Source organism: Oncorhynchus kisutch, linkage group LG5 (genome assembly GCF_002021735.2).
Source record: "Oncorhynchus kisutch isolate 150728-3 linkage group LG5, Okis_V2, whole genome shotgun sequence".
In the NCBI taxonomy this organism is placed as follows: domain Eukaryota; kingdom Metazoa; phylum Chordata; class Actinopteri; order Salmoniformes; family Salmonidae; genus Oncorhynchus; species Oncorhynchus kisutch.
In genome coordinates, this window is record NC_034178.2 from 54,604,059 (window position 1) to 54,625,076 (window position 21,018).

Below are 21,018 nucleotides of genomic sequence, written 5' to 3' on the forward strand. Positions count from 1 at the left end.
TCTGAGTACTTTCCGAATGCACCGTATACAAACAGCTGACCTATAGACAAAGGAACTTGTATCTTACTCTATAATTATGTAGCATGCGTTATGACGTAAAAGTATTTACCACATGTAAAGACATTAATTTGGCTCCCTGACTTGCATACTGCTAGGCTACTGCTTTTTGAACTCCAGACAATTATCCGTAGAGAAGTTATAAACATATTCTCTGAAGATGGGAATTTCCTCACTGCAGGAACAATAGGCAGTGAGGTGTGAGCCTCATTCTGGTACACGCTTAATTTAAGTTCGTTGTGGAGGACAGGCTCATAGTAACACAGTGTTGAAAATGTTCACGCCTGAATCAACACAAAGAATGTTACATTGAAAAGGTAACACTGGCCAATTTGCTGTGTAACAAAAGAACTCTACTATTAATGAAAGACCAAAGAATTCATGCCTTTTAGGCCAAAACTACACAACAATGAAAATAGGCTTAAGATGGATAGCGGTATGCTTTTCACTGGGTTGTACTGAATGGTGGGATGGACCACCCATGCAAACAAATAAAGACTGGTTCCTGCCCTCAGATTGGATGCACTTTGGAGTGCTTCTCTCAATCATGTGCAGCCAGTCATAGCTTTTTATGTCAGGTAACAGTTTTGACTGGATGGGATGCAGTTAATGTCAGAAGTGACTGGCAGGTTTGGAGAACTTATGTAGCCGGTTAGGAGAATTAGGTAAAATGCTAAAAACATGCAACTTTTGATATCACTTTGACATTAGCTGCATCATATCTAGCCACGACCATAAATAACCGTCCCGATTCCTCCTCGTCTCAGCTCAAGTGAGCTGAAATCTAATGCTGTATGGAAAAAAAATGTATTCATTTCCAAGAGAAGTTAAGTCGTAGAAGAATGTAGCACTGGCTGTAGAACAGGCATTTTTATTTATTGAACATAATACATGAATTGGAGGGTGTCACAACGTGATATAAATATATATATTGGCGAAATAAGTTACAAAAACTTTAGATAAATTATATGTACATATTTAGATCATCTAAAAGTGGTCATTGCATATGTTAAGTTTTGGGGCTAGTTTCACTGCCATAGATTAAGGCTTTTATATATATATCGTTTTTATACTTTAATGTCAAGTGCAGTGAAATGTTGGAACAGTGCGGTTTGTTTGAGTCCTGGCTTCAGTTTACTTGTGTAATAGATAACATTTAGTCCATATGTTGCTGGAGACGTGCAGGTAGCTCCTCCAGGGTCTTTAGTCGATGCTGTGGGGGAACATCAGGGTATTTATTCCTGCCCTGTCTGTCCAGCAAGTACCCATGGAGGCCCAGTGACCGAGAGGTCACATAGTCATAGACATAATGGTCCCCAATGTGAGCTACACTCGCGGCTGTTACGCCACATTTCTCTAGTGCCCGGTGGAAGATGGCTGGGTTAGGCTTGGCTATACCGGCCTCCTCTGAGGTGAGCAGGAAGCTGAAGTGAGACAGAAGGCCACAGCCTCGTAGAATCCCCTCCAGGCGATTGTCAAAGTTGGACACCACACCCTGCTTCAGTCCCAGGGAGGATATGCTCTCCAGGGTCTTCGCAGAGTCTGGAAATACCTTAGGACGGAAGATACAGGCTATTAATTTCACAATGTGGCACAATTGTTCCAATTGATATTGAGGATGTTTACAATTGAACCATTTTAATGAATGCATGATCATTTTGCACAATCATAATATCACATTTTTGGAGATGTTACATGAATTATACAACATACTGTCATGCTGAGTGAAGCAATTATTATAATCCCCTCACCTCCCAGTTATTAGGGCTGCAGAAGCCATGATACAAGTTGTGGGCCAGTGTGTCCAGTAGGGCTGCGTCCTGTACTCTACACTGGGCGAAGGTGTCCCGAACCACTCCCATCCACCAGGCCTTCCCCCCCAGGCCCTTGGCCGTACCGTAGTTGGGGTAGAGTTTGGAGTACTGGTGGAAGGACTGGCGGAAGGCAGCCTCCACCTCTGTAGGGTTAAGACTGAAACCTGCTGTTCGCTGGACCTCCTGGCAGTACTGCTCCCCGACAGACCTGCGCACCTTCAGCAGGGTGTCCTTCACATCCCACAGCACCCAGCGCAGTGGCACATGCATCACACCTGCCACAGAAATACACACATCCACAAGCATCTCATGTTGTAGATGTAGCTGAGATGGAGGAAATCAGAAAAAGTATGAAAAATGGCTCAGCTACTTTCACTGCATTGACAAAAAGAAAATTAACAAAATAGCTAAGACTGCAAAAGAAAACACAAAAAGGCTCTGGAAGGCACTGAAAGATTAGTGGAATCTGTGTGGATAGCTGGACAGGTAGAATGACTGACAGTGAGGGTGAACAGGTGGTCACGGGTGGAGTGACAGAGGAATGGATGAGACTGAGGAAGGAATTATTTTAACCATAAAGTGGTACATTTACTCAGTAGTCTGTGTTGCATCACAAAGGAAACAATATAACATGTATCCAATCAAATTCATAATCAAAGATCAAATCATATTAATTAGACATAATTTAGGGAATTAAACAGTCCAGTTCATTAAGAAGTCACTAGTAATCATCCGTGAGTTATTTAGGCTCGTAACTATTTATCATAAATCATGAAAGAATACGAACAGTGAATGGTTATTCAATCTATAATCCCCAGTAGTTTGATATCAAAGTAGATCAGTTCAGCAAACAATGACGTTTCTCATTTCACCCTTTCATGTGTACATGTAATTAATTTCATTACCTATTAACCATATCGATTGCATAATTGGCCTATGAGGATCCGTAGGGCCGTGATCATTGACAATTCACATTACACAATATGTTTGAAGCGTGCGCTCCGCGGTAATAACAAACAATAACTGATGGCCCACTCTCCGGATCGCAACAGATTGTTACCTTTCATCTGAACTGAGTCGGTGGACTTACGTGGATTCACGGACGCACAGAACTTCTGGATAAGACGGAGTTAAGGAAGAGAAAGCAGTGAGCTCAGGCGATGGCAATTTCCTCCTTTTATGGAGTTGAGATCTGTCGGACATTTCCACCTGACCTAATTAAAGCGCCCCTGGCCCAGCTGAGTAAGTGGCAATGAGTTAAAGGATTATTCCACCAACTCCATGGGCCTTTTCTACAGGTAAAGTCCAGATACTGTTTTATTTCTAACTGATTGATCCCACAGTGATACTGATTTTTTTGTTAGTTGCTCAATGATAACACCACATAGTGGTGCCTGGAGAAGTGAGTATACTCTAATTGAGCAAAACATTTCCCAAATGGCCTGCCCGGTGAAAGAAAGATGCTCTGTGTGAAAATGTATGAGAAACAGTGACATACACTCTGAATGACCTACAATTATCTTTCACAGTCAGGCCAACACAAGCTCTACTGTACAGGTAGGCCGACTAGTGAAACAGATAAATGGAGGCTGTCAACTAAGCCAGGTTTTCACTCTCAAAGTTGTTAAGTTCATATTTCTGTTATTACAGGGCTATCACTCAGTCAAGAGTGTGCCTGCGCAGAGTCTTGTGGTTGATGGACCTAGCCTAGAGTGGAATGGCTACCTTGTAGTGTGTTCATACGGTATAGTAACCTTTGTTAAACTGGAACCTTGTCGTTGTGTCATTTCGAGTTAAAAGTCACACTTTTTTAATAGAAAAACAACTAAATAGGATGTTCTATGTCCATAACAATGTTTAAACCACACCAGGAGACCACTAAGCTCTGGGAATTGTATTTGTTGTTGTGTAGTTATCGTTTAATTTAAGTGTCAGGCACCTAGAACTGCTGTTTGGCTTGCAGTGTTTCTGAGATGTTGTTAGCACAACATATGGCCACTGGACTGATGCAGATAATCATGATATCATTCTGCCAGGTAGGCAAAGACTACTTTGTAGCTAGTTAACATTTTAAATTGAGAGTTTTTGGGAAAGCCTTTCCATCTACCAGAAGACGGTTAGGCCTACCATTAGCATCGCTATATTTTTCCTTCCTTACGTTTTACTTCATGACATTATGAGGCATGTTTTGCCTTGCTTCATAGTAGCCTATAGCCAAAATCCCACCATAGAAACATGGAGAAAAGGATTTTAAAGACCTCAATGTTCTCCTGTTCTATTGGTTTACTTTAAACTTTATTACATTGTCTAGCAGCCAAAGGTATGATCCTAGTCATATGATCCTAGCAACCCATGATAGTTGTAAGTTGTTGCATCTTCAGAGCTCCCTTCTTTCTAAAATGTCTAATGGATATTTCTATTTCTATCTATAAAACTGCTTTCAGGTATGGGTGGTGCACATTTTAGAATGCTTTTCCTGTAAAATGCAATTTGGAACATTCACATGTAGGCCTGCACCGTGTGTGCATTGCTGCACCTAAAATGTGAGGAAATACTAGTTAATCAACATTTTAAGCTAAACATTCTGATATGTTCCATCAACCTTATTAATTGATATGACATATAAAAAAAATGATCATATTACTCCAGTGCTAGCCTCCCTACACTGGCTTCCTGTCAAGGCAAGGGCTGATTTCAAGGTTTTACTGCTAACCTACAAAGCATTACATGGGCTTGCTCCTACCTATCTACGTACATACCTGCTCATACGTGCTTCTACACCTGCATTGCTTGCTGTTTGGGGTTTTAGGCTGGGTTTCTGTACAGCACTTTGAGATATCAGCTGATGTACGAAGGGCTATATAAATACATTTGATTTGATTTGATACCTACACGTACTCTACGGTCACAAGACGCAGGCCTCCTAATTGTCCCTAGAATCTCTAAGCAAACAGCTGGAGGCAGGGCTTTCTCCTATAGAGCTCCATTTTTATGGAATGATCTGCCTACCCATGTAAGAGACGCAAACTCGGTCTCAATCTTTAAGTCTTTACTGAAGACTCATCTCTTCAGTGGGTCATATGATTGAGTGTAGTCTGGCCCAGGAGTGGGAAGGTGAACAGAAAGGCTCTGGAGCAACGAACCGCCCTTGCTGTCTCTGCCTGGCCGGTTCCCCTCGTTCCACTGGGATTCTCTGCCTCTAACCCTATTACAGGGGCTGAGTCACTGGCTTACTGGGGCTCTTTCATACCGTCCCTAGGAGGGGTGCGTCACTTGAGTGGGTTGAGTCACTGATGTGATCTTCCTGTCTGGGTTGGCCCCCCTTGGGTTGTGCCGTGGCGGAGATCTTTGTGGGCTATACTCGGCCTTGTCTCAGGATGGTAAGTTGGTAGTTGAAGATATCCCTCTAGTGGTGTGGGGGCTGTGCTTTGGCAAAGTGGGTGGGGTTATATCCTTCCTGTTTGGCCCTGTCCGGGCGTGTCCTCGGATGGGGCCACAGTGTCTCCTGACCCCTCCTGTCTCAGCCTCCAGTATTTATGCTGCAGTAGTTTGTGTCGGGGGGCGAGGGTCAGTTTGTTATATCTGGAGTACTTCTCCTGTCCTATTCGGTGTCCTGTGTGAATTTAAGTGTGCTCTCTCTAATTCTCTCTTTCTTTCTCTCTCTCGGAGGACCTGAGCCCTAGGACCATGCCTCAGGACTACCTGACATGATGACTCCTTGCTGTCCCCAGTCAACCTGGTCGTGCAGCTGCTCCAGTTTCAACTGTTCTGCCTTATTATTATTGGACCATGCTGGTCATTTATGAACATTTGAACATCTTGGCCATGTTCTGTTATAATCTCCACCCGGCACAGCCAGAAGAGGACTGGCACCCCACATAGCCTGGTTCCTCTCTAGGTTTCGGCCTTTCTAGGGAGTTTTTCCTAGCCACCATGCTTCTACACCTGCATTGCTTGCGGTTTGGGGTTTTAGGCTGGGTTTCTGTACACACTTTGAGATATCAGCTGATGTACGAAGGGCTATATAAATACATTTGATTTGATTCACTAGACCACTTTGAAATGCATCGAGGGGATTAAGAAGTGAGTATACGCAATGCCCATTGAAAAATAAGTGGCTATACAGTGTATACCCTCCACTACACCACTGATAACACACATAGGGGCAGGTGTACCGAGACTGCTTGCGTTACACGCGTTATTACATGCTGAGGTTCGTCATGGTGTATACTTTTTAACCATGAAACAAATCACATTTTATGTCACATACTTCGTAAACAACAGACTAACAGTGAAATGCTTACTTACGAGCCCTTTCCAACAATGCAGAGAACACAAAGAAATAATAGAACAATTATAACAAGAAGAATAAATACACTGAGTAACGATAAGTTGGCTATATACACGGGGTACCAGTAGCGAGTCAATATGCAGAGGTAGTTAGCGACACCGTGTGCTATGGGGGGTGATCAGGGACATAAGCCTAGGCAACCGTACCACCTGACATGATACCAACGCCTTACAAACGTCTGTGTGACTCCTGCGTTACGGGTCTGACTGACATGACACCAACGCCTTACTAACGTGTGCGTGATGCCTGCATCACATATTAACCTCTCTAGGGTTTGTGGGACGCCATCGTCCCACCTGTCCAACATCCAGTGAGATTGCAGAGCGCCAAATTCAGAAAAGATACAACTATTTTACATTGGTTTAAAGATGAACTTCTTGTGAATCCAACCACTGTCAGATTTCAAAAATGCTTTATGGCAAAAGCATACCTTACAATTATTTGAGAACATAGCCCTGCAGACAAATCATTACAAACAGTAACCAGCCAAGTAGAAGAGTTACACAAGTCAGAAATAGAGAGAGAATTAATAACTTACCTTTGATGATCTTCATATGTTTGCACTCAGAAGACATTTATTCTTATATCCGAAAATCTCAGTTTTGTTCGCTTGTTTTCTTTAGTAATCCACAGGCTCACACAGTCACAACAGGCAGACAAAAATCTAAATTGTATCCGTAAAGTTCATAGAAACATGTCAAACGATGTTTAGATTCAATCATCAGGTTGTTTTTAGCCTAAATAATCTACAATATTTCAACCGGACAATAACGTTGTCAATATAAAAGGTAAACAAGAAAGGCACTCTCTGGTCGCGCTCATGAAAAAGCTCTGACGCGGCAGGGTCCACTCATTCAAACTGCTCTTACTCCCTCATTTTTCCGAATATAGGCCTGAAACAATTTCTAAAGACTTAACATCTGGTGGAAGGCATAGTCCTAAGTCAATGGATACTGTAATGGCATTGAATAGAAAACTACAACAAAAAATCCTACTTCCTGAATGGATTTTTCTCAGGTTTTCACCTGCCAAATCAGTTCTGTTATACTCAGACATTATTTTAACAGTTTTGTAAACTTTAGAGTTTTCTATCCAAATCTACTAAATATATGCATATCCTATCTTCTGGGCCTGAGTAGAAGGCAGTTTAATTTGGGCATGCTTTTCATCCAAAATTCCAAATGCTGTCCCCTACCCTAGAGAAGTTAATGAAAGTCATAATGTGCATAATTTATATTTATAATAATTAAATCTCAACCATAAATGTTAGAAACGTACAATTTCTCCCGTGCAAGCAGACATTCCAATGTAGCCACATTGAACTATAGTGTAGCCTACGTGTATATTTCCTGTTATTGCTAATGGCCTAGAAAAGATGATGCCCAATCTATAGATAATCTGTCTTTCCCTCAACACCTCATAGCATGGTATGTTATCTTATCTCTCTCTATACAGATCTAAATGTTAGCCGATCACAGACGGTGTTGTTACCAGTTCCACAGACAACCAATAACAGTTGTGTCCACAGCTTTCAGAGGAGTTCATAGGTGCAATTAGGGATCCTTGGGATGTCCTTTCAGTTGAATAGAGCAGTTCATAGACTTTCCCAGAGGGTCTGTGCTAATCGGACTCCTTGGGATGTCCCTCCCTCTATCAAGTACAGAGGGAGCCCCTGAACAAAGCAGTTAACCCACTGTTCCTAGGCCATCATTGAAAATAAGAATTTGTTCTTAACCGACTTGCCTAGTTAAAAAAAGGTACAAAATAAAACAAAATAAAGTATAATAATGTAAATTGGTTAAGTTTAGTGTTAAAGGTAAGGACGTCCCAAGGAATCCGGATTGCAGTGACTATTCATAAAGTGAGAGACTGGCCCGGTATTTGAGAGCTCGGCGGCGACACATTCATTCATTCTTGTTTTGTTTTTTTTACAAGCGACAGAAGCGATTTGAGTGTCTGTCCCAGGTAGTTTCATTAGAAACTATGAAAATAATTACCAAGATGTACTTGATCCAATTGAGGAGTAAGTAGGCTATATCGTTGTGATATCGTTATGAAATATTTAGGCCTACTGTGTTAAGGCAAATTTGGTTTATTTGAAAATAATATTTTTTTGTTGATAACATATTGTCGAAAGCACGTAGGCACTATTATTTTCATATAGTTCATATGCTTTCCCAGAGGGTCCATGCTATTTGGGCTCCTTGGAATGTCCCTATCAAGTATAAATGTATAAAATTGTAAAGTTCAGGATAAGGACGTCCCAAGGAATCCGGATAGCAGTGACAGTTCATAAAGTGAGTGACTGGTACGGTATTTGAGAGCTAGGCGGCAACACAGACATTCAGTTGTTTGTTTGTTTGTTTGTTTGTTTTTCTACAAGTGGCACAAGCGATTTGAGTGTCTGCCCCAGATAGTTTCCTCATTAGAGACGATGAAAATAATTACCAAGATGTCCTTGATCCAATTGAGGAGTAAGTGGGCTATATTTAAGTTGCGATATCGTTAGGAAATATTTATGTCTACTGTGTTAAGGCAAATGTGGTTTATTTGAAAATGATTTTTTGTTGATAACGTATTGTCGAAAGCACGTAGGCAATATTATTTACTATGTCGATAGCAGAGTAGGATAGTGTACAATAACGTAATTTGATGTGCTAGTATTATTTATTTCATGGATTAATTAAATAGTAAATTAAATAACTACTTTTCACTAAAGGGAAATGAGGTACAACATGCAACTTCGATTGGAGACCTAAAACCACACAACGGTATCCTAATATAGTGTGGATACAGTAGTAGCCTATTCTACAATCTAACTGTATGTGCTAGTATTATTTATCTAATTTATCAATTAACTGTGGATGGGTACGCTATTTCATTCCATGATTATGTTATTGTAGATACAAGAGTAGTCTATATCTACAACTATAATGTAATTGAATGTGATATAGTATAATTTATTTCATTGATGAATACAATTGTAAATGGGGATGGGTAGGCTACTTTATTCAGTGAATACATTGCTATCTGAATCCATTGCTAGTATGTTAATGACAGCTTTTCAGCTGTTGAACTATGGCAATGTCTAACTAATTTCTGAATCGCTTTCTTTTAGTCAAGATGTGATGAGCCAGAGCAACCAATCAGCTTCACTGCAGGTGCTCAACCCACCACTGTTCTCCCTCCACAAGTAACCACATCCTCTTCTCCTGTTCAACTACTTTGCCACCACACAAAAAATGACTGTACATATACCCCTGTGCCCATCTCAGTGTAACATGATCCATCCAAGGCCTCAGCTGGAGGCCTAAAATGTGAGAAATGTAAGCAAGGTGCTATAGTGTGTGTGTGTGTGTGGATGGAGTTCCAAGTAAAGACATGAGAAGATGGCAAAGGAGGTAGTGAGAGCATACAGTATGAAAATTAAGACCCCATGGGATCTAAAATGAGTGTGGGGTGCCTTGTCTGCTTTTTGTCCGTTTGAGGATACTACAGTCACCCCTGGTGGAGGTTCTTGGAACACTGCGATTTAAGTCTGAGCACAGGTTGACGAAAACGTTCAAAATGTGGTGGTGCTATGTTGCATATTATCTTGAATACCAGGCAGATGTTTGAGTACAGAATCAAATGGTGTAAACTTAACAGGCTAAACTTGTTGAGTACACTCTTTGAGAAACGGGTTCCAACAGGGTTCTTTGGTTGTCACCAAAGGAGAAAACTTTTTGGTTCCAGGATCTAACTGGAATCAAAAAGGGTTCTCCTATGGGGACAGCGGAAGAATCCTGTTAGTTTGTAGATAGCACCTTTTTAACCGAGTGTAGGCCTGTACTGCAGTTGTGGATATCTGTGCAAAATACAATTAATTGGTGCTGGTGAGTTAAGATAATCAGAAATACTATGAAATATCCCCACTTTTAGCACACATTTGCAAGCAGGCAAAGTAACCTGTGTGTGATCACAACATTGACAGGACCAACAAAAAAAAAGACTTGCTTGGGACACCCGAGTGGCACAGCGGTCTAAGTCACTGCATCTCAGTGTTAGAGGCAAAACTACAGACCCTGGTTCGTTTCTAGGCTGTATCACACCCGGCCGTGATTGAGAGTCCCATAGGGCAGCGCACAATTGGACCAGCGTCGTCCTGGAAGCTGGGGTAGGTCGTCATTGTAAATAAGAATTTGTTCTTAACTGACTTGCCGAGTTAAATAAAGGTTCAATAAAAAAAATTCAAACATGCAAACAAAAGATGACGTCTAACTTGCACCGTTATGCAATTATTATGAGAATGGATACATTGCTGCTACCGCATTGCCCCCCCCCCCTCTCCATTTGTTTTGTACAATGCTGTTACTCGTTGTTTATTAAACTCTTCTTGAACTGCACTGTTGGTTAAGGGCTTGTAAGTAAGCATTTCACGGTAAGGTCTACACTTGTATGTGGCGCATGTGCAAAAGTTTGATTTTATTTGAAATAGCTAATCCTGGCTACCAATGTTCTAGAATTCATTTATTGAGGCAAGCAGATCATAGATGTCAAGGTGGTACTCAAGCATATGCCATGTGCATACAGTGGGGCAAAAAAGTATTTAGTCAGCCACCAATTGTGCAAGTTCTCCCACTTAAAAAGATGAGGCATGTAATTTTCATCATAGGTACACTTCAACTATGACAGACAAAATGAGAAGAAAAAAAATCCAGAAAATCACATTGTAGGATTTTTTATTAATTTATTTGCAAATTATGATGGAAAATAAGTATTTGGTCAATAACAAAAGTTTCTCAATAGTTTGTTATATACCCTTTGTTGGCACAAGGTTTTAACACTGTTGCTGGTATTTTGTCCCATTCCTCCATGCAGATCTCCTCGAGAGCAGTGATGTTTTGGGGCTGTTGCTGGGCAACACGGACTTTTATCCTACAATGTCATTTTCTGGATTGTTTTCCCCCTCATTTTGTCTGTCATACTTGAAGTGTACCTATGATAAATTACAGGCCTCTCATCTTTTTAAGTGGGAGAACTTGCACAATTGGTAGCTGACTAAATACTTTTTTGCCCCACTGTATGTGACACACATACAGTTAAAGTCGGAAGTTTACATACATACACTTAGGTTGGAGACATTAAAACTTGTTTCTCAACCACTCCACAAATTTCTTGTTAACAAACTATAGTTTTGGCAAGTCATTTAGGACATCTACTTTGTGCATGACAAGTCATTTTTCCAACAATTGTTTACAGACAGATTATTTCACTGTATCACACTTCCAGTGGATCAGAAGTTTACATACACTAAGTTGACTGTGCCTTTAAACAGCTTGAAAAATTCCAGAAAATGATGTCATGGCTTTAGAAGCTTCTGAAAGGCTAATTGACATCATTTGAGTCAATTGGAGGTGTACCTGTGGATGTATTTCAAGGCCCACCTTCAAACTCAGTGGATCTTTGCTTGACATCATGGGAAAATCAAAAGACATCAGCCAAGACCTCAGAAAAAAAAGTGTCAAGGATGAAACAAGTCTAGTTCCTCCTTGGGAGTAATTTCCAAACGCCTGTAGGTACCACGTTCATCTGTACAACCAATACCATGCAAGTATAAACACCATGGGACCATGCAGCCGTCATACCGCTCAGGAAGGAGACATGTTCTTTCTCCTAGAGATGAACGTACTTTGGTGCGGAAAGTGCAAATCAATACCAGAACAACAGCAAAGGACCATGTGACGATGCTGGAGGAAACAGGTACAAAAGTATCTATATCCACAGTAAAACAAGCCCTATATCGACATAACCTGAAAGGCCGCTCAGCAAGGAAGAAGACACTGCCCCAAAACCCACATAAAAAAGCCAGACTACGGTTTGCAACTGCACACGGGGACAAAGATAGTACTTTTTGGAGAAATGTTCTCTGGTCTGAAGAAACAAAAAATAGAACTGTTTGGCCATAATGACCATCATTATGTTTGGAGGAAAAAGGTGGACACCATCCCAACCCGTTATGCACAAGTTGTGGGGGTGCTTTGCTGCAGGAAGGACTGGTGCACTTCACAAAATAGATAGCTTTGTCCATTTGGAAGACCCAATTGCGACCATCACCCCAAGCATACTTCCAAAGTCGTGGTAAAATAGCTTAAGGACAACAAAGTCAAGGTATTGGAGTGGCCATCCCAAAGCCCTGACCTGTGGGCAGAACTGAAAAAGTGTGTATGAGCAAGAAGGCCTACAAACCTGACTCAGTTACACCAGCTCTGTCAGGAGGAATGGGCCAAAATTCACCCAACTTATTGTGGGAAGCTTGTGGAAGGCTACCTGAAACGTTTCACCATAGTTGAACAATTTAAAGGCAATGCTACCAAATAATAATTGAGTGTATGTAAACTTCTGACCCACTGGGAATGTGATGAAAGAAATGATTATTTCTACTAAACGAAACACGCTTTTTCAGGACACTGTCGTTCAAAGATAATTAGTAAAACTCCAAATAACTTCACAGATCTCCACTGTATAGCGTTTAAACACTGTTTCCCATGCTTGTTCAATGAACCATAAACAATTAATGAACATGCCACTGTGGAACGGTCGTGAAGACACTAACAGCTAACAGATGGTAGGCAATTAAGGTCACAGTTGTGAAAATGTATGACACTAAAGAGGCCTTTCCACTGACTCTGAAAAACACCAAAATAAAGATGCCCAGGGTCCCTGCTAATCTGCATGAACGTTCCTCAGGCATGCTGCAAGGAGGCATGAGGACTGCAGATGTGGATAGGGCAATAAACTGCAATGTCCGTACTGTGAGACCCCTAATAAAGCGCTACAGGGTGACAGGAAAGACATACAGGGAAGACATCCTCCTCTCTCATGTGGTACCCTTCTTGCAGGCTCATCCTGACATGACCCTCCAGCATGACAATGCCACCAGCCATACTGCTCATTCTGTGTGTGATTTCCTGCAAGACAGGAATTTAAGTGTTCTGCCATGGCCAGCGAAAAGCCCGGATCTCAATCCTATTGAGCACGTCTGGGACCTGTTGGATAGGAGGGTGAGGGCTAGGGCAATTGCCCCTAGAAATGTCCGGGAACTTGCAGGTGCCTTGGTGGAAGTGTGGGGTAACATCTCACAGCAAGAACTGGCAATCTGGTGCAGTCCATGAGGAGGAGATGCACTGCAGTACTTAATGCAGCTGGTGGCCACACCAGACACTGACTTACTTTTGATTTTGACCCCTCCTTTGTTCAGGGACACATTATTCCATGTCTGTGGAACTTGTTCAGTTTATGTCTCAGTTGTTTAATCTTGTTATGTTCATTAAGTTTGCTGAAAATAAACACAGTTGACAGTGAGAGGACCTTTCTTTTTTGCTGTGTTTATTATTCTGACATTTCACATTCTTAAAATAAAGTGGTAATCCTAACTGACCTAAGACTGGGAATTTTTACTAGGATTAAATGTCAGGAATTGTGAAACGGAGTTTAAATGTATTTGGCTAAGGTAAACTTCCAACTTCAACTGCATGTATGGTCATATTTTTTTTATATTTCATTTTCCTCCCAGGCATTTTCATTTAATGTATGTATATAATTACTGCCGCTAGGGGAGCTGTGACATCAATGAAGGGAGTTAGTAAGATATTTAACATTTCTTATTTAATATATATTTAACATTTCTACATTATGGAGAATGACTAGTTCTGAAAATGAACGTTTCTCTGTCTCAACATTAACTATTAATTCAGGTATGTAATGTGCAAAAATGCAATATGACTGAAAATATTGAGATAACATGGTTAATTACATAGTCCATGCGTTTGGTGATGTTTGAAGGCAGTTTTAACTGAGTGAAATACTGGTTGGTATTATCCCCATTGTACGTAAGTTAATGGAATTAGGCTAGGTTGCTAATGGTTTACATTTATTTTTATTTCACCTTTATTTAGCCAGGTAGGCAAGTTGAGAACAAGTTCTCATTTACAACTGCGACCTGGACAAGAATAAAGCAAAGCAGTTCGACACATACAACACATGGAATAAACAAAACATACAGTAAATAATACAGTTGAATAAAATGTATATACAGTGTGTGCAAATGCGGTAAGAAAAGGGAGTTAAGGCAATAAATAAACCATGGTGGCGAAGTAATTACAATATACCAATTAGACACTAGAGTGATTGATGTGCAGAAGATGAATGTGCAAGTAGAGATATAGGGGTGCAAAGGAGCACGATAAATAAATAAATAAATACAGTATGGGGATGAGGTAGTTGGATGGGCTATTTACAGATGGGCTATGTACAGGTGCAGTGATCTGTGAGCTGCTCAGACAGCTGGTGCTTAAAGCTAGTGAGGGAGGTAAGAGTCAGTGATTTTTGCAATTCATTCCAGTCATTGGCAGCAGAGAACTGGAAGGAGAGGCGGCCAAAGTAGGAATTGGCTTTTGGGGTGACTAGAGAGATATACCTGCTGGAGCGCGTGCTAAGGGTGGGTGCTGCTATGGTGACCAGTGAGCTGAGATAAGACTGGGCCTTACATATCAGAGACTTGTAGATGTCCTGAAGCCAGTGGGTTTGGCATCGAGTATGAAGCGAGGGCCAGCCAACGAGAGTGTACAGGTCGCAGTGGTGGGTAGGATATGGGGCTTTGGTGACAAAACAGATGGCACTGTGATAGACTGCATCCAATTTGTTGAGTAGAGTGTTGGGAGCTATTTTGTAAATGACATCGCCGAAGTTGACGATCGGTAGGATGGTATGTTTGGCAGCATGAGTGAAGGATGCTTTGTTGCGAAATAGGAAGCCGATTCTAGATTTAATTTTGGATTGGAGTTTCTTAATGCGAGTCTGGAAGGAGAGTTTACAGTCTAACTAGACACCCAGGTATTTATAGTTGTCCACATATTCTAAGTCAGAACCGTCCAGAGAAGTGATGCTGGGAAGGCGGGCAGGTGTGGGCAGCGATCGGTTGAAGAGCATGCATTTAGTTTTACTTGCATTTAAGAGCAGTTGGAGGCCACGGTAGGAGAGTTGTATGGCATTGACGCTTGTCTGGAGGTTAGTTAACAGTGTCCAAAGAAGGGCCAGAAGTATACAGAATGGTGTCGTCTGCGTAGAGGTGGATCAGAGCATCACCAGCAGCAAGATCGACATCATTGATGTTTACAGATAAGAGAGTCGGCCCGAGAATTTAACCTTGTGGCACCCTCATAGAGACTGCCAGAGGTCTGGACAACAGGCCTTCTGATTTGACACACTGAACTCTGTCAGAGAAGTAGTTGGTGAACCAGGCGAGGAGGTCATTTGAGAAACCAAGGCTGTTTTGTCTGCCGATAAGAATGTGGTGATTTGACAGAGTCGAAAGCCTTGGCCAGGTCGATGAAGACGGCTGCACAGTAATGTCTCTTATCGATGGCAGTTATGATGTCGTTTAGGACCTTGAGCATGGCTGAGGTGCACCCATGACCAGCTCTGAAACCAGATTGCACAGCGGAGATGGTACAGTGGGATTCGAAATGGTTGGTAATCTGTTTGTTAACTTGGTTTCGAAGAAATTAGAAAGTGTAGTGGAAATGTCCTGTATTACCAAATCACAAGAGAGCAAAACCCACACACAAGTCAGAGTTATCATAAAGTTCATCTTTAATTATATGAGCTCCATCACAACCCTGTGACTCTCAGGTCAATTCAGTGTCTATAAATGAATTCTCTGAGAGTGCTTACACATTGCAACTGAGATCCTTTATAGCAAAGACACACATAGCCAGACAGCATTGTCAATAAATTATCGTTCAGCTTTGTCTCCTAAACTAAGCTCTTATCTCGTTCTTGGTATAAAATAGTACCAAGACATTACCTCACCCAATGGTATATATCAATTTTCATTTTAGACACTCCCATCCCAAATACAATCCATCCTGGACAAGCTCACGGAGAGGAGAGTGAGCCTCTAAGTCAAGATAAGGGCAACCTCAGAGGGAACATAGAATGGTTCCAGACACTGCCGTCCTCCTCTCCCCGATGGGAAAAGTAGGGAGTGACTGGCACACAGACATTGTGAAGCCAAGAGATAATTGGTTCCCCCTCAATCATCCCTTCACATGGTCTAAAAGATACATTTACATATGAAGACAAGCTTGACCTCTCCCATTTCTGTGGCCCAAGTAACTGAACCCTGACAGAGAACAGATAACTGCAAACGGCCAACACTATAGTACAACAAAATACTTTCTAAATGACAAGTATCTCACAAGCATATTCTGAAAATAAAACATCTTATCTATGTTACCCAACTAATTCTGATTCTGCCACAACAAAAGGCAGGGTAGGATAGATATAGGTCTGTAGCAGTTTGGGTCTAGAGTGTCTCCCACTTTGAAGAGGGGAATGACCGCGGCAGCTTTCCAATCTTTGGGAATTTCAGACGATACAAAAGAGAGATTGAACAGGCTAGTAATAGGGGTTGCAAAAATGTTGCCAGATAATTTTAGAAAGAGAGGGTCCAGATTGTCTAGCCCGGCTGATTTGTAGGGGTCCAGATTTTGCAGCTCTTTCAGAACATCAGCTATCTGGATTTGGGTGAAGGAGAAATGGTGGGTGCCGGGCAGTTGACCGGGGTAGGGATGGAGGTGGAAATCATGGCCAGCCATAGAAAAATGCTAATTGAAATTCTCAATTATAGTGGATTTATCAGTAGTGACAGTGTTTCCTAGCTTCAGTGCAGTGGGCAGCTGGGAGTTCTCCATGGACTTTACAGTGTCCAATAACCTTTTTGAGTTTGTACTACAGGATGTAAATTTCTGTTTGAAAAAGCTAGCCATAGCTTTCCTAACTGCCTGTGTATATTGGTTCCTAACTTCCCTGAAAAGTTATTCGATGCTAATGCAGACCGCCACATGATGATTTTGTGCTGGTCAAGGGCAGACAGGTCTGGAGTGAACCAAGGGCTATATCTATTCCTGGTTCCATTTTTTTTTAATGGAGCATGCTTATTGAAGATGGTGAGGAAGGCACTTTTAAAGAATAACCAGGCATCCTCTACAGACGGGATGAGGTCAATGTCATTCCAGGATACCCCGGCCAGGTCGATTAGAAAGGCCTGTTCGCTGAAGTGTTTTAGGGTGCGCTTGACAGCGATGAAGGGTGGTCATTTGTCCGCAGACCCATTACGTATATGCAGGCAATGAGCCAGTGATCGCTGAGATCTTGGTTGAAAACAGCAGAGGTGTATTTGGAGGGCGAGTAAGTTAGGATGATATCTATGAGGGTGCCCGTGTTTACGGATTTGGGGTTATACCTGGTAGGTTCATTGATAATTTGTGTGAGATTGAGGGCATCAAGCTTAGATTGTAGGATGGCCGGGGTGTTAAGCATGTCCCAGTTTAGGTCACCTAGCAGCAGAAGCTCAGAAGATAGATGGGGGGCAATCAATTCACATACGGTGTCCAGGGCACAGCTGGGGGCAGAGGGTGGTCTATAGAAAGCGGCAACGGTGAGAGACTTGTTTCTGGAAAGGTGAAGTTTCAGAAGTAGAAGCTCAAATTGTTTTGGTACAGACCTGGATAGTAAAGACAGAACTCTGCAGGCTATCTCTGCAGTAGATTGCAACACCGCCCCCTTTGGCAGTTCTATCTTGGCGGAAAATGTTATAGTTGTCAGGGTTTTTGGTGGTTTTCCTAAGCCAGGATTCAGACACGGCTAAGACATCCGGGTTGGCAGAATGTGCTAAAGCCGTGAATAAAGCAAACTTAGGGGGTAGGCTTCTACTGTTAACATGCATGAAACCAAGGCTTTTACGGTTACAGAAGTCAACCCATGAGAGCACCTGGGGAGTAGGAGTGTAGCTAGGCATTGCAGGTCCTGGATTAACCTCTACATCACCAGCGGAACAGAGGAGAAGTAGGATAAGGGTATGGCTAAAGGCTATAAGAACTGGCCGTCTAGCACATTCGGAACAGAGAGTAAAAGGAGCAGATTTCAGGGCACGATACCATAGATTCTGTACAGACAAAGGAACAAGAAGGGATTAACATGGCGCCCAAACATTCTGTACTTTTTTTCAACATTTTAGATCCAAGTTGTTTTATTTTCTATGAACAAAGGCTCAGTTCACTTTAGGTAATACATGTAAATATGTGACGTCACGATAAAATGTGTTAGTGTTAATATTTGTACAAAAATAGTGTAACAATTCGCTAGCTTGATGCTAACCAAATTTAGCTTGGCTAAGCACAATAGTAGTTAGCTCTAGCCTAGTTGGTTTTAGTCGAAGTGAGCTTAATGTAATGGTTGTGGCATTGTTTTGCATTGGCGCCCAGTAATTTAGAGTTTTTTCTAAATTGACACTGATCGTACAGTGAGTTATATATAATGTGAATGTGTAGATGTATGGGGACTCCACGTTTGGATGAACGGACCAACGGGACTGTCACGGGCAAGTCCCTTGACGGGTACCAGGAATGGTGGAAGGACAATCTGAAGGTAATTGTCTTTGGACACAACACAGCAGTGTCCAGGCCTCCAGAGTATTCACTCTTTTGCCTGCCATATGGAGGGGAGCCGCAGCAGTTAACTGACGTAAACAATGCAATTGTATATAACATTATTGCATATACTGTAGTATAATCTTTTTTTAATTGACTTAGTGTTTTTCTTTTGCTGTTTTTGTATAACGTACTTTGAGGTCACTGATATTCCACCTGATGTGGTGGAAGTTGAAGCAGATCAGAATGCCTTTGAAGACCACCTTTAGGTGACTGTGTCTGTTAATCCGGTAAAGTGGTAAATCTGGGAAGTGGGGGGGAAACTAGGTCAAATCATGATGTCAGTGATGTTCAGGTCAGAGTAAGATGCAGAGATTCTGAGTTAGATGACTGTTCAAAACAAAAATTCCAGAGTTCCCAGTTGTCTTGAAGGCACTGTATTCGGAAGTCAGAGATTGATTTGCCCGACTTGTGAGTTGTTTTGAATATGCCACTAGACACCTAGGCTACCTCCAACAAAGAAAAGGAAAGGGGGATACCTAGTCAGTTGTATAACTGAATGCATTCAACTGAAATGTGTCTTTTGAGGTTTAAACCAACCCAACCTCTCTGAATCAGAGAGGTGCGGGGGGCTGCCTTAATCAAAATCCATGTATTCGCAGCCCGGGGGAACAGTGCTTTGCTTGGACAAGACAACAAAAAAGTGAATATTTTCAGCTTTGGGATTCAATCTAGCAACCTTTTGGTTACTGGCTCAGCGCTTTAACCACTAGGCTACCAAGAAACCCTTGTGTTTCTATTGATGCGAGAAATAGGCATATCTACACAGTAATGGTGGCTACGATATCAACTAGCCTAATAATTTTTGCATTGAGGTGATAGGCCTATTTTAGCTAAATCAACAAATGAAATTGATAAACTAAACAGACACTTAAACGAACACATGTAGACGTTTTTAAGGCGTTCATGGTAAAATCATTCAGAATAAACTTACACGTGACGTGTTACACGATGTGAACACCACGAACACTATGTCTACATGACGTGTACGTGTCAGCAGTTTGATGCCTTAGAAACAAACTTGTCTCCATTGACAATCCATGTTAATTCTTGGCGTCATTTTATGGCGCTAGGAAGATGTTAGGTGACTTGGTGAGAGGTATCAGTAGCTTCGGCCTGCATTCCGGATAAACAGGATAAACAGCAGCAGCATATATGACAACATCGGAGTTAAATGATATGTATGTAAAGGAAGATAACCGAAGGGTGCGTGTGTATCGTACCTGATCACTCTCGACGCTACAATCACAGACAGAAGAAGGGTTAGTTACCAGTATATTTGCTACAATGCAACGAGGTATACCCTTACTGGCAGTCGGTCCTAGGGTGCAGCACTTCAAATATCACCACGGAATCTCTTGCACAGAAGAAAGGGTTCCTTTTGAGTCCTGCACTCAAACATGTAGCCTACCGTGTAATGTTTGTTGTGTTAATCCTTTGCATAAATGTATTATAATACTGAGGTTGGACAAAAAGTTACAGGACGTTCAAAATAGAGTAAATACATTCTAAATTGTGACAACTGCTTCTCCTGCCATCTAATGTTGGGATAACAATATGTACTTCATCTTAATAAGGAGCCTGTCTTTTAAGGTTCAAGGACCGTGTATGTTATTTTAGAGGTAGACTGGCTCTGGCAGCAAAATATTCTATTGAAACGTGAATCGATTCTCAATTGGAATACGGTTCTAGAAACAGAAGCCGGTTACGTTCGTTCATATAACATTCAAATAATTTATCGCAAAATATACACTGTACACTGTTTACCGGCTTTATCACAGTTGCAGCCGACAGTATTTTTTCAGTGACAACACGTTTCTGGTGGCCTTTTTCCATTACATACACAGGCGTTCAGAGCACGATAGATTGCTAATTAGCAGAGGTGGTCCGTCTTTGTCTTCCAAAAAACACGCGCTGTAACATAGCGATATTGCCGTGTGGGAACACTAACCCTAAAAAAGGTGTATCAATTTAACCGTTTATTTTGTTCTTTTTTTAAAACCTATTGCCTGCTGATATGAAAAATAAGGTTCTTATGTTTCAATAACTGTACTGCAAGCAACGCGTGTTAATGTTCAAAACAAGCGTCAGGGATCTTAACAAAACCCCTATACAGAAGACTCCTTCGCCCAATGACTTATGTAATGGAACTGAGGGTCATGATCAAGGGCTAATGTTGGGATGGCTCAAGCTACTTACTAGTGTTTCTTAAAACTAAGAATATTTATTAGCTTATTTCCCCCTACAGATTGAGATGATCACA

At 41.6% G+C, this 21,018-nt stretch overlaps 1 protein-coding gene across 4 annotated transcripts; it reads right to left on the minus strand.

Moving 5' to 3' along the window:
- Positions 1 to 902: 902 nt before the first annotated feature.
- On the minus strand, positions 903 to 20,109 carry hdhd3 (haloacid dehalogenase-like hydrolase domain containing 3). Of its 4 annotated transcripts, none has more exons than XM_020483682.2 (3): positions 19,979 to 20,109; positions 1,809 to 2,146; positions 903 to 1,609 (listed from the first exon to the last, which is right to left on the minus strand). In XM_020483682.2, the coding sequence occupies exons 2-3, from the start codon at positions 2,139 to 2,141 to the stop codon at positions 1,214 to 1,216; spliced, it is 729 nt and encodes a 242-aa protein (XP_020339271.1). In that variant the 5' UTR covers positions 2,142 to 2,146; positions 19,979 to 20,109; the 3' UTR covers positions 903 to 1,213. The 4 variants fall into 4 exon arrangements, with proteins under 4 accessions (XP_020339271.1, XP_020339272.1, XP_020339270.1 ...); XM_020483683.2 differs by lacking the exon at positions 19,979 to 20,109 and adding an exon at positions 2,962 to 4,528; XM_020483681.2 differs by lacking the exon at positions 19,979 to 20,109 and adding an exon at positions 2,932 to 4,528.
- Positions 20,110 to 21,018: the final 909 nt, after the last annotated feature.